Below are 14755 nucleotides of genomic sequence, written 5' to 3'. Positions count from 1 at the left end.
CTAACTTGTCTAAACCAGGGCCCAAATTTTGAACAAAGCAGACACACTCAAAGACTCTCGGAGTAAGAAGAAACGGAGACAAGGTGAGAAACAACACGAAGAAGGAGGATTGACTTCCAAGGATGGACATGGGCATCCGATTGATGAGAAAACATGATGTGAGGACAATATCACTCCAAAAACACTTTGGGACATTCATATTAAGCATCATAGATCGAGCAGTTTCAAGGAGATGTTGATTTTTCCGTTCAGCCACACCGTTCTGTTGTGGGGTGTAGGAACACGGGGTTTGATGAATTATCCCATGATGCTCTAAGTATTGCTGAAATGGTGTTGATATGTACTCTTTTGCATTATTGGAGCGAAGGATTTTAATATGAACACCAAATTGTGTACGTATTTTAGCATAAAATGCTTGAAAAATGGAGAACAATTCACTCCGGTCTTTCATAAGATAAATCCATGTCATTCTTGAAAAGTCATCAACAAAAATTACAAAATACTTATAGCCATTGTATGACATCACTTTGATTGGACCCTAAGCATTAGAATGAACTAAAGAAAAAGGACTCAATGATGTTTCCCAATGGCACGATTCACAAGCTGACACGATTCACAATCCAACGATGAAAGATGACTGAAAGAAGGAACCAACAACTTCAAAGTTTTGAGAGAAGGATGATCAAGTTTGCAGTGCCATTGTAGTGGAGTAAGAGACGATTGAAAGGCTACGGGAGGGCCACCACCATCAAGGTAATACAATCCACCTGCTTCATGCCCTCCACCAATCTTCATCCTCGTCTTGAGATCTTGAAACACACAAGAAGAGGGATAAAAGGTTATGGAACAATTAAGTGACTTGGTTAATCTACTAACAAACATAAGATTAAAAGGGAACTTAGGAACATATAAAATGGATGATAATGACAAGGAGGAGAGATCAATATCACCAACACTACAAATGGGAGATGTAGAACCATTAGCAAGAGTCAATGATAATACATTTGAGATGTGGAGGACTGAGAAAGAGAAGATAATACATTTGGAGTCCCAGACATATGGTCCGAAGCTCCAGAGTCAATGATCCAGTGTGAAGGCTTGGAAGCCAAGCGAGCCATACCTAAATGGGCAAGGGTAGTTGTGTTTTGTTGAGAAGATGTCTAAAGGACCTACTCATATACTGCACGAGGTACACTTACCATCTCCTTCCCAGAAGCACCAGTAGATGTTGAGGGAATCTGATCCGTTTGCGGATTTTCACTAACTGTACCACTGCCCTAGTCATAGCATGGTTAGCCCAAGTGTTGGGTGGACCATGTAAATCGTAGCAGAAATTAACAGTGTGCCCCTCTAATCCATAGTAAGTACACTTCCTAGGAGCATTACTTCTTCCTTTACCATGACCTCCCCCTGAGTCTCGACCTCCACTCCGGCCACCAGCACAGTTAAACATGGGACCACCTCAGTTTCCTGGAAGTCCACGGCCACCACTACCACTACCACTACCTCTATTTCCACAGCCTCCACCTCTAGCTACCACCAAACCAGATCTGTCAGAGAGAGAAGAATGCTCTGTAGACTCAATAGATGTCCTCCTAAGACGGGCAAACACTTTTTCAAGTGAGGGAAGGGCAGACCCCCCCAGTATTTGTGCACGGACAGGTTTATATTCAGCCTTCAAACCTACCAGAAATCTAGTCACATCAAGGTGCTCTCATTGTTGTTGCTGAACCTGAACATCCGGTGTCAAGGGCTAATACACATTAAGCTCATTTCTGATGTTCCTCAAACTTGCATGGTATTCTTCCAAGCTCTGGCTGCCTTGCTTCAGATTGAAGTACTCTTGGTACAACTGATACGCCCTAGTTGTATTGTCTTGCCCGGAATACAGTTTCTTAGCATGATCCCAGATCTCTTTATTTGTATCTAGGAACATAAAGTTCATACTGATTTTTGGTTTCATGCTATTCCACAACCATGTTATAATTTGAGCATCCTCCTTTTCCCAGTCACTAAACCCTAGAGAGTCAGAGGAAGGTTTTTCCTCTTTCACATGCTTCACTTTCTTCTTGGCCTTCAAGAACACCTCCACCGACTTGGCCCAAGGCACATAGTTCTCACCATTCAGCTTAATGGATGTCATTTGAACATTCAGACAATCTGGAGAAATCATTACTTTGTTGTCACTACCATCTCTGGTTGACGACATTTTCATCTAAATCTGCTCTCCTCACAAGAGAGTATGAACACCACCACAGAAATCAGTATGAATACCACTACACGACACAAGGGTTTACTTTCAACTATTCAGAAACATCCACACACCATTCAACACAGTACACCACCACCACACCACTGCTGTTGTGAACTTCAGCAGCCAAAAAACCCTACTTTCAGCACACATACGAGGTATAAACAGAGGAGAACACCACACCACTGCATACTAATCACTTCATGCCTCCACAAAAAAAAATTTTGAACCAAAACACAGCGTCTACAGTCCACTACTTGGGCGAAAAACAGAACTGTTCATACCTGTCCACAAACAGCCCTCTTCGCATCACAGAATAGAGGGCTTCTGGTACACCACCTCAACGACCACCCCCACAGTAACTGGAGGCATTCTCACCTCCAAAACCACAAAACAACCACTCCTTTTTGGCCTCTTGACGAACTGCAACTCAGGCTAGAAGAAAATCGAAGAAGGCTGGACTGGTTGGCGGCAAACCCAGGAAGAAGAAAAATAGTGAGGAGAAAAAAAGAGGAAAAGAGAACTAGGTTTTATTGCTCTGATACCATGTAAAATCCCTATTGGATTCTAGGTTAAAGTGGAAAAGAAGAGGAGAAGGTAGAAGAAGAGGAGGAGAAGAAGGGTTCGGCCAGATGTGGAAAATCAGTCCTCTCTAGTCAACCCACTTGCATTTATCTCACATCAGCTTGGTTACAAGAAAGTCAATATTGCCCCTCATAAGTGATGCAGACCCTTCACTCTCATACAGATGCACCCAAATGACCAAAATACCCCTGTTCTGTGAACTCTAACAGGAATCAAAGGGGAGCTCTTTGATTTCTAATTTTCTATTAAGGGCAGTTTGGGTTGGACAGGGGTTTGGAACATTTGGTAGGAGCGTTTGAAGTTCATCTCCTTCTCCCATCTTTGTTGGGTCCTGTGAAGCCCTAGTTTTGGGTGGTTTAAGAGTTGTTCTTTGCTTGGACTAGCAAATCTAGCTTAGTAAAACTATAATTTGATTTTCGTTTGCATCTATTCACTCAATGGAGCAAATTGAGTGGAGACTCTGTTGGGGGTATTGACCATTGTGAAATAGGATGGAACCAATTATTTAGCTTGGTCTCAATCAATTAAAATACGTATGTAGTAGAGGAAAATGGAACCGGTAAAGGATGACCCTACCTATGAAAGGTGGATGCAGGAAAACTACACAGTAGTGGGTTGGTTAGTGCATTCTATGCAGCCACATATTAGTCAACACTACCTATGGATGGAAATGCAAAAGAGTGGGATAGTGTCACGGAGATCTATTTCCAAAAGCTGAATGTTGCCTGGGCCTACAAATTGAAGAATGATGTGAATAATCTAAGACAAAGGGAGAAGCCCTTGGTTGTTTGCTTCTCCATGTTGAAATCTCTTTGGCAGGAGACTGATTTGATGGAGACTATTGTTTGGGGTTGTACAAAGTATGCCAGAATACACAAGAAGTTGGTGGAGAGAAATCGGGTCTGAGTTCCTCATCGGACTCAACATGGAGTGTGATAATGTGAGGCAAAATGTTTTGGCAAAGGATGAGGTGACTTTCTTTTCAAGCTTATACTATGGTGAGTAGTAAGGAGAGTAGAAGACAGATTCAGTCTATAGAGCTGTAGGTTGATCACTATGCTAATGCCGAGATGAAGCTGAAGGTCAACACTAGGAAGAAACATATTATTTGTGAGTGTTGCAAGAAGCCTAAACATACTAAAGACACTTGTTGGAAGCTGCACTCAGAGCTCATTCCTACCAGACTCAAGAATGGAAACAATGGAAAGAGGATTGAAATGGAAAAGGTGGAAATGCAAATGTAGCCACCTCTCATAGAATGTACAGGGGCAGAGTTGTGGGAAATCAGTGGGAAAGAAACTTGCACTTGCCAGGGCTGAGTATGAAAAGTATGGCCGAATAATCAGTCATCTAGAGTCTATTGTTACAACATCTACTTCTTTAGAGACATTTCTTTCCTCTGCGTATGCACACTCAGGGGAGGGAAATGAAAAGTTTTGGCGTTTTGATTGTTTTGTTTTAGGGTTTATTTCAAAACCTTAGTGAAATGACCCTTTAAGACATTAAGAAATTAAATATTACATATAAATTTATTAATATGTTATATATTTAATACACACACACATATATATGTAATATGCATCGGTTCAGGACAGCAGAACTGGTACCAACCCAATAATAATCGGGACCAGAAAATGGGAACCGGAACCAACCCACCGGTCTATGTTCTGGAACCAGAACTGATACAATCAGTTCGGTTCCATCGGGTTTGTTGGGTCAGACTCGACCCATTGACAGCCCTATAAGCTGGGCATGATTGACATCTATTCTCAGCTTGAGGGGGAGTGTATTGAGAATGGGCATTAGTGTCTTTATTTCTTTTAAGTTTATGTTCTTTCGGTTATGCCTTAGTTATGGGCCTTTGTTTTGTTTTATTATTTTTTTAGTGTTGGCCATCCCATTAAGGGCATCCAGGGAATTGTACTCAGTTTAGAATTAAGAGAATAAAAGACATCGGGGGGGGGGGGGGCTGGAGAGAAAGGATCGAAGTCTTCTCTTCTCTCTTCCCTTCTCTTCTTCTTCCACAAACCTCTGCTGAAACATTTCTTTCTTCTTCCTTTTCTTTTCTTTTTCTATATTTTTCGTTACACAACTGCTCACTATTTTCCAGTTAATAAGATGATTTATCTTTGACTTCCTTGGCTTCTATAGAAAGTCCCCATCAACTTTTCTGTCCTCTTTTCCCTGAAGGCAGGATCCTTACAAATTTATAGGTAGTAGATGGGTAAATCGGACAATGTACACTTAAATGACCGTGATCCTACCCCTTACAAAGATGTAATTTCTCTTCTAAGTGGCTAACATTTTAGTGTTTTTTTTTTTTTTTGATCAGAAACGATAACTTTCATTAGAGACAAAATTAAACTGAATTACAGAAGTCAACCCTTATTAGAAAAGGTTGATCCAATAAACATCAAACATTACAACACTGCCCAATAAAGTCTCTCCCTTGCAGTCCCATGTTTTGCTAGGGCGTCAGCAAAACCATTTGTTGATCTCCTTACCCACTTGAAACAAACACCCACCTCCCTTGTTATGCTATGAATTTCCCTTATCAGCTGTCTATATTTGCCAAATTCCCAGCTGCCCTGATTGCATCCACCCAATTACCAATTTGGAGTCTCCCTCTATCTCAATCTGCTATAGCCCCAATTGTTTGACCAGTTTTACACTTGATGTAGTGCCAAGATTTCTGCTCTTAAGGAATCTCCAACTCCTACTGGACCTGAATACAGAGCCATTATTTTTCCTCCATTATCTCTGAAAACACCTCCTATACCAGATGGGCCCGGATTACCTATAGAGCTTCCATCAAAGTTCAGTTTCACCCTTCGTTGTACCGATGGGGACCAAACTTCCTGTATCATAGCTTTGGAAGTAGTAGTAGATGCCACAATACCCCAACTTCTATAAATGTCTTCAGCTGAGAAATCCTTAAAAAGATCATAGGATTTCAACCAATGGATAACCCTAGTAGTTACTCCTTCCACAACCTCTTCCTTGGATCTACAACTACCTTTGAAGATCCTATTGTTTCTTTCCTCCCACACTGACCACAATATAGCCTGCAAAAAGCTGGATCAAATAGGTTCACCAAGCTCGAGGAGTGAGTCCAACTGCAGCCAAAGAGAGAAGAGAACCAAGACCAAATAAAGAACACAAAGGGACATGAGATTAGTAAATGTGAAATTGTCTCACTAGAACCCAAACAGAAACAACAAACATGGGGGGAGAGGCACATATTTGGCCTCTTTTTCTGCAATAAATCCAAGGTGTTGATTTTTTGGAGTGCCACTTCCCAGCAAAAGGCCTGAATTTTGGGGGGTGCAGGCCTACCCCACACCTCCTTTGAAGGAAAGTTCCCTACAAGGTTAGAGGTCTGAAGCAAAATGTTATAGAAAGAAGAGCAATTGAAAAAATGAGAAGGGGAAGGTTTTCAAATTCTGTTGTCTCTACAAGACTGATTAAGAAAGACTTCCCCTAATTGAGTGATCAAATCATCAACCATCCCCATTTCAGAATCCCTTAGACCTCTTCTCAAAGCCCAAACCCCAGGAGTTATCAACAAACACTAAGGATATCACTTTTCTTTTGTTTTCAGACAAGGAGTAAATAGAAGAAAATCTATCTCTAAGGGAGTTTTCACCAACCCAAACATCTTCCCAAAGAAAGACTTTATTTCCAGCATAGACATCATATTTGAAATAAGGGAGCATAAGAGGCAAAATACCTTGAATAGCTTTCCAAGGAAAACACTAAGAAGCCCCAGGGTCGAGTCCTGCATCCCAGCCGTTATCTGCCAATCCATGAATACTAACAATCACTCTGAACCAAAGTCTGTCCTATTCCATCGGTAGTCTCCAAATCCATTTCCCCAGTAGAGCCGTGTTTCTTAATCTTATATTTCCTAGCCCAAGGCCTATATCATCCCTACTCCTAGAAACCCCCTCTCACTTCACTAAGTGATCCTTCTCGGTATCCTCTGGTTCCCACAAGAAATCCCTCATTATCTTCTCTAACTGTTTAGCTACTTTCATTGGTACTCTAAAGGTAGACAGGAAATAAACTGGCAGGTTGGCCAAGGTTGACTTGATTAAGGTTATCCTACCCCCTAAAGAGATGTAATTCCTCTTCAATTTGCTAACCTCTTGGAGAATCTTTCAATCACAGGGTACCAAAAACTCTCAACCATTGGGTTCCCTCCCAGTGGTAGCCCCAAATATTGTAAAGGCCAGTCCCCCACCACCTCCTCCCTACCAATCCTCCAACTTCTTATCAAATTGTTACCAATCCTCCAACAACTTTTTCCGGTTCCCTCCCAAAAGAAATTTAAGGTATTTCAACAACTTTTTGCTGTCTTTGATGTTAACCCCCACAATGCAACTTTAATCCCAAATTATTCTTTGGTTTGAAATCATTTCAAAACACTTTGGAGTTTGTTTTTTTTGCTGCTTGTTCTCTATCATCATCACAGAAAAGAATTATAACTTCTACAAACCCAAGTTGGGTTACTATTTCCTTCATCCAAATCCTCCATCCTCTAACTGGTTCTTGATTACCTGCCCTAGCTATCATACAACTAAGTACTTAAGGCCTCTAATTAGTCATTGATTATCCTTCCAAAATTGATATCACAGAAACAAGGGGAGAGGTGGTTTCCTTGCCTAATCCATCTCTCGGCTGGGAAGGAATCCTTCACTACACAATTGATGAGGACTGAATAATGTATGAGTCATCCCCATCCGTAATAGCCATCTAGCTCCAAACCCACACCTTCCCATGACTTCCTCCAAAAATGAATAGTACATAATACCATAGGCTTTTGCCTTTTACACACCTATCCTTTCTTCCCAAATTCTTGGACACATTCATTGGTAATTATGCCTTGATCTATAATCCATCTCCCATTAACAAAGGCCTCTTGTTTCTGTGATAACAAATTTGGAAGGGTTTCCTTAATCCTTAAAGAAACAAATTTTGCTGTTGTCTTCTTATACAGGCTTCCTACAGGACTTATAGGCCTAAAGTCCCTAGGATGAGAAGCAATTAAATGTGTTGTCAGAAGAACTCTACTTGTAGCATAAACATTAGGTAAGCATCTTGATTCAAGGGGATTGGACCCACCATTTATTGGTTCCTAATAATGCATTTGCAGTTTCTTGTTCTAGAAACATTGTGATTAATTGTAGTCTTCAATTCTGATTGTTCTGGCATGCTAAAATTGTATTAGCATGTAAATCTTATGCTCCAGAGATTTATGTGGGACTCATCTACAGTTCTTTGCTCGCAATCCTTCACCCTTCATGACATGCCTTGTGACAGGGTCCTTGGGATCTTTCTTTACAAAACCCCATAGCATATTCTAACTGGGTTTTCCATCTTTCCAGGTGTGTCTGCAGTGCTTTCAGGGGTGATGGGCTCTCGTTTCAAGAAATCTGGGAAGATATTTCCAGCAGGAGTTGTGTCTTTTGTTTCCCTTATAATGACAGGAGGCTACCTTCATGGAATTATGCGCACTATGCATGGATAAACCCCTGAATCAGAGAAAGGCTCAATTTTTGGTGTTGAGAAGTTGTTAACACTAACACTTGCAGATTTAAAATTCCCACTTTCTTTAGTTTGCCTAATAAGCATTGAAGCAATCTGTGCTACAGTTTAAGTACATTACTCAGAACTTTAGGTTGACCTTTTTGTTATAGATTGATTCTGCAGAACTGTGCATGCAAAATGGAATTTATTCGGGAGTATGATTATGTGCCTGGTGAATTAGCTTGTTTTTTTGTTACTTATTTATTTATTTTGATCTATAACAGCACTTTTATTAAAAGAGATATGTAAGATACAACCAGAATGGAGGGGTAAAATGTCTTAACCCTCCCTTTCAAACCCGAAAAAACATATTACAGAATAGCCCAAAACAAATTAGATCTTCCCACCCCCTGTTTAGCCAAGGAGTCAGCAATGGAGTTGGTACTCCTCTTAGCCCATTCAAACCTTATAGTCATGTTCTGAGTTAGTTGCTTGATTTTCTTTTTTTCATTTGAGAATTTCCACATGCTGGACTCTTGCATCTGCAACCATTTAACAGTCAGTTGGGAGTCACCTTCCACCAGCAACTTGCTGATATTCAGCTGCTTAGCCCTTTTAACTCCTAATAACCAAGCTTGTTGCTTTGTTATTATTGTTGTTTGGTGTAGTTGTTGTCATGATGCCATCATTGATATTACCTATTATCATAAATAAATCAACGTATGGTCTGGGAAGATCGTTACTATGTTCTAGACTTCTAGGTATTACATGGAGTGACTTCCGTAAACATTATCTGTTTTTTTTTTTTTTTTTATGAGTGCCGTAAACATTATGTCATTAATCATTATTATGTTAGCATACGAGTGTTGTGCAGTAAAAACATTTATTTATTTTCTAATACCAAATAGAAAGGGAGCAAATGTTTTGTGTTGTACATTGTGGGGATTAGTCAGTGGTGGGATTGGCTTATAACTATACTTACATATCCACTTGTAGCTGTCATTGATGTGTTTCATAGGTGGTTTGCTGAGACTAGTAGCTGCCCACATTATCACTTGTTCTTCTAATTAATGAAACATGTTACTGATCATCATCATTAATCATCCAAGCCTTGTCCCAACTATATGGGGTCGGTTACATGAGTCCTGTTTCGCCATTCCATTCTGCTTAATGCCACATCTATTGTTAAATTATTGGTGCTTAAATCATTTCTTACTACTTCTATCCATGCCCTTTTTGGTCTACCCCTGGCCCTTCTAGCCCCTTCAACTTGCAACAAAGCACCTCTTCTTACTGGTTCTGTTAATAGTCTTCTATGCACGTGACCAAACTAAACCATCTTAGTCTACTTTCTCTCATTTTATCACCTATTGGAGCTACTCCTAGGTTCTTTTGAATGACTTCATTTCTGAACTATTCTTTCTATTTTTTCCACTCATCCATCTCTATTCCACAACAGTCATTTGCAACCACCTTCAAAGGTCCACTCCCTTGTTTTACATTGAGAGTAGGAGAAGCTCATGTACAACCACCTCAAAGGTTTATATTGTCATATGTATCAAGGAAGGTGTGCTTGGTGTCTAGGGGGAGATTTTAATGTAGTTAGGTATGTGAGTGAGACAACAGGAGGCAGGCAAAGAACCACATTGAGTATGAGAAAGTTCAACTCCTTTATTGAAGCTTTTGAGTTGAGAGATATTACTTTTGGGCAATCCTGTTTTACTTGGTCAAACCTTCAAATTTCCACTATCCTATCCAAGCTTGATAGGTTTTTAGTCTCACTTGACTGGGAAGAGCATTGGCCAGGTTTAGTCGGAAGAAATCTACCTAGGGTCACCTCAGACCGTTGGCCCATTTGTTTGTTTGAGAGAACTAGTGATGATGGCCCAATCCCTTTTAGATTTGAAAATATTTGGTTCACTTACTCGGATTTTAAAGAGAAAGTTAAGGTTTGGTGGAATAGTTTGGTAACACCTAAAATGCGGGAAGGCAGAAGTTCCTTGAGAAGCTTCAATTGTTGAAAAAGGAGATAAAGGAATGGGATAGTGTGAAGTTTGGGAGATTGGAGGATAATAAGGTGGAGTTGATTTCTCAGATAGAAGCAATAGATAGCAAAGAGGTGGAAGGAATTTTAGATCTGCTAGTTTTTGGTCTCCGGTGGTGGAAAGGATAGAGAAACAATTGGCGGTGTGGAAAAGAAATTATGCTTCGTTGAGGGGGAGAATAACCCTAATTAAATCCACTCTTGCAAATCTCCCAATGTACTATATGTCAGTGTTTAGGATGCCACAAAGGATAGTGAGCAAAGTTCAAAAAATCAGGAGGGATTTTCTATGGGAGCTAGTGGAAAAAAAGAAGGATCATTTGGTTAGATGGGAGAAGGTGAGTAAACTGAAAGAGGAAGGGGGTTTGGGAATTGGTAATGTTAGAATAAAGAATCAGGCTTTGCTGGGCAAATGGCTCTGGAGGTTTCCAAATGAAAATGAAAAATTATGGCACAAAGTGGTTGCAAGCATTCATGGCATGTCATGCAATGGATGGGATGCTGGCTGTTTATGTAGGGCTAACTTGGCTGATCCCTGGAAGGCCATCCATGATGTCCTCGCTATGTTCCTTAATTTTATTAGGTATGATTTGTATTTTGGTAGTAAAATCAGATTCTGGGACGATTTGTGGATTGGGGATACTCCTTTAGGGGAGAAATTTCCTTCTCTTTGTGATCTGTCTAGGTTCAAGGGTAAGCCTATCTCTGATTTCCTAAACCATCATTCTCACTTTGCAGTATTGAATTGGAATCTTGGTTTTAATAGGAATCTTAGAGAGTCTGAATTGCTTGCAGTCTTTGAGTTGTTAGGATTGCTGAATTCAGTTTTCTTGGGGGAAGGTGGGTCAGATTCTAGAATTTGGGATCCTAATGAAAGAATGGTACGATCCATCTAATGGACGCCATAAAGGTTGCGGAATGGGTGGGCGAATTTCAAAAATTTTCCTACCTTCTTCCAACTGGGAATCATATTCCCTTAATTTAGAATACAATATTCAAGGATCCTACTTGAACCATAATCGTACCAGATCTGAACCAAAAAGAAAAGGGAGGATTATACCTGATCCGGAGAAGCAGTATCTCCCAAAGTTGGTGTTCATGTCCAAAGAGGACACCAAGATTCGCTCCTACTGAAGATGACACAACTGTAGGTGGAACGGAACCAACAGAGTGCGTCCTACACACTGGATCCTTCTCAAGAACCCTCTGGAAACTCTAAGCACCAAATCTTTTTCAGTTTTTTCTGCAAGACTGATGTCAAGAATTGATTTCTTGATTTCTTTCTTCTGCAAAGATCAAATCTTGCAAGAAGGAATGGCGGCGGCTGGAGGAGAACTCCTGGGACGAAGATGGCTGAATTGCTTCTCTTCTCTCTGGAGTGTGAATGAGATCTAATCTCAATTCGTAGGATGCTTTCTTTCTATTCACCCTTGATTTGAAATCTGATATTTTTCTCTTTTGTTTTTCTCTTTTCTTCTTGATTAAGAAACCTCCTAATTAGGAGTTATCCCAATCCAAATCAGTATTTGGATAGGGGATGATCTTAATCCTATCTGCAGATTAAGTTAGCTTACTCCTAATCTTATCAGGAGTTTACCAGATTCAAATCTGATTTGAATTTGGTCTCCCATAGTGGATAAGGTTAAAAGGCCCTATCCTTTTGCTAACATTAATCTCAGATCCGCCCCATAGATGGGTGATTAGATCAGCCCAGCTTGAAATGGTCTTTTGGCCCATTTAAGTGTTCAGTGCTTAACTAGTTTCCAATCTGCTGTCCAGTTGGGCTTCTTTGTATGGCGTGGGACCCAAGCATTGATCTACACACCAGCCACGTGGGTTCGGCCCAGCCTTTATTACAAGGCCCAGCCGAATACATTGAAAAGCTTAGTAAACCCCTGAGCCCATCACATGGACCCTATGGGCCCAACACTTACATTAAGTGGTCCCTGGGCCAAGCCATCTTATAAAAACCCAGGGACTGTGGGCAGGTGCAAGATTAGCCCATCAGGTACTATCCTAAATGGTCTTACACTTAACCTCTCAGCCCTTAATGATCAAGCACTGCCCGACAAGAGAGGACCTCTCCTTCGGCTGCAAGGAACAGTGTCGCACTCTCCACTCACATGGATCCCGGGAATTAAAACCATTTGCAAACATTTTTGAAACCGTACATATACATATATATATTAATTTTGCAAAAACAAAATTCCAACGATTGAAATCAACTGCCGGCAGTTTGGTTTCCATCAGAGAGAGTGCATTCCCGATCATTACCTTTGTCCGACAAAGGGGTTGATCCTGTCACTATGATCACCCACTCAGATGAATTCTCAGACTGTCCCAACATACCCAGGTTTTGATCCCCGCTAAGGATCTCACTGATTGGCATATCAAAGACAGCCTGATCCGACACCTAGTGAAGTGTCATAATCGAGTCTAGGGGTCAGGTGTAACTTTCCAGTTTTGCCCATCTGTCTCCAAGGTCCAGGGCAATACTGGAAATCTGGTCCGGTTCAAGGATCCGAGTAATCCCATACTGCCTGTGCCTTGGGTCTTACCCTGGTGGCCGAGACAGGCCATCCCAACACTTGGTGGCACACTAGTATCAGCCTTGGCAAGATAAATCTCCCTAGACTTATCCAATGGCTGTGAACATTTAAAACTAACACGAGTCTCTATAAGTGTCCAGTTTTAGGGTCTTACATAGAATTATACCAAACAACATGAATCAAACATGCACTTTATTTATTTACACTAAATGTCAAAAGTACATCAAATCGGATTGAAGCTAAGGGCATACAAAATTGTCTAACACCTAATTCTGATGGATCTTTTTCTTGTAAATCCTTTCTTCATTCGATGGTTTCCACACAGTCTTCTCTTCAGTTTCCAGTCAAGGAAATTTGGTGCCATCCTATTCCCCCTAAAATCAGTGCTTTTTGTTGGGAAGTCTTTCATGGTTGTATTAATTCCTTTGATGTTCTTCAAAGAAAAAAGGCCAAACTGGTGCTTGTCCCCTAACTGGTGTGTCCTGTGTAAGTTGAATGGTGAGACTGCTATTCACCAGTTTTTATCATGCCCTTTTGTCAGCTTTATTTGGAATTGGTTTAGTTCCCTTTTTGGGTGCAGGTGGTGTTCTCTTCACCGGTTGGAAGGTTTATTCAACCCTAATGGTTGCAGTGGTAAGATAAGGAGGGGAAGGATTCTCTAGAGGTGCACTAGAGCAGCAATACTTTGGACCATTTGGGAGGAAAGAAATGATAGAATATTTGAAAGGAAAAATGCAAGGGGGCTCTAGTGGAAACAATAGCATTGAGGGTGGCACATTGGGTTAAAAGTTTAAAGCAGTTCTTGGATTTTAAAGTTGAAGACTTCTTCAGGGCTTAGGGACTTATTGCTGCTTTATCAACTATGTGGCGACAGGTTTGTGAGACCTGATCCTCTCCAACAGAGGGTTGGATGAAGCTGAATTTCGATGGGAGTTGTGTGGGTAGCCCAGGCCCTTCAGGTATTGGGGGGCCATTAGAAATGAAAATGGTTCCATTATTGCTTTGTTCTCCGGTCCTGTGGAGGAGGAGGATGTATCTTGGGCAGAGTTTCTAGATGCAGTATATGGGGTTGAGAAGGCCAAAGAGTTGGGGATTAATAGACTGATCATCGAGGGAGACTCAAAAACTGTGATAAAATGGTTGCAAAAAGGGGAAGGAGTGACCTGGCAGCTGAAGAATGATTTAAGAAGGTTCAAATGGTGTCAAGAAATATGTCTATTCAGGTGGGTTGGGTTAGGAGATCAGCCAACAACTTGGCTGATAGCTTAGCAAAGCAAGGGGTTCAAAGAACAGATATGTTTTGGGCACATTTGAAATTCTGTCTTGGGTCAGCTTTTATGCTGATTTCCTTGTAACTTCTTGTTGTATATTAAAGCATCTTAATTAATGAAAATTTTCAGAGTTATTGATCAAAAACGAAAAAAGAAAGCAATATTTGGTTTTAAACAGTGTTCTAGGGTGTGGTTTGATCAATTTAATTCATCAGTCAAGAGATGTTGATATAAACCAAGCCTAGTGGATCATACTTCGTTTTAAAGAAAGATGGCCAAACAACCACTGCATTGATTGTATTTGTGGGTGATATTGCATTCACAATTAATTCTTAGGAGAAAATACACACTCAAATAGTACTTTGCTACTGAGTTTGAGATTAAAGATTTGGGGAACTTTTAAGTACTTTCTTGGGATTGAAAGGAAAGGAATTTTTATCTCTACGAAAAGACATTTTGTATTTACTCATTGAGACAAGACAATTTGGCTCTGTACCATCCATTATTTCTATTGATCCAAACCACG

General features: G+C 40.6%; 1 protein-coding gene across 1 annotated transcript in view; it reads left to right on the top strand.

Annotated features, from left to right (window-relative positions):
* LOC104589437 (uncharacterized) overlaps window positions 1–8583 on the top strand; it is a 58727-nt gene extending 50144 nt beyond the window's left edge. The window contains exon 3 of the mRNA XM_010247770.3: window positions 8224–8583. Within this exon, the coding sequence (XP_010246072.1) occupies window positions 8224–8366 (143 nt within the window). The 3' untranslated portion in view covers window positions 8367–8583. The remainder of the gene's footprint in view (window positions 1–8223) is intronic.
* The last annotated feature ends 6172 nt before the right edge of the window (window positions 8584–14755 follow it).

Source organism: Nelumbo nucifera, chromosome 6, assembly GCF_055504915.1.
Source record: "Nelumbo nucifera cultivar China Antique chromosome 6, China Antique-T2T, whole genome shotgun sequence".
In the NCBI taxonomy this organism is placed as follows: domain Eukaryota; kingdom Viridiplantae; phylum Streptophyta; class Magnoliopsida; order Proteales; family Nelumbonaceae; genus Nelumbo; species Nelumbo nucifera.
This window is presented reverse-complemented; position numbering and strand designations above follow the sequence as displayed.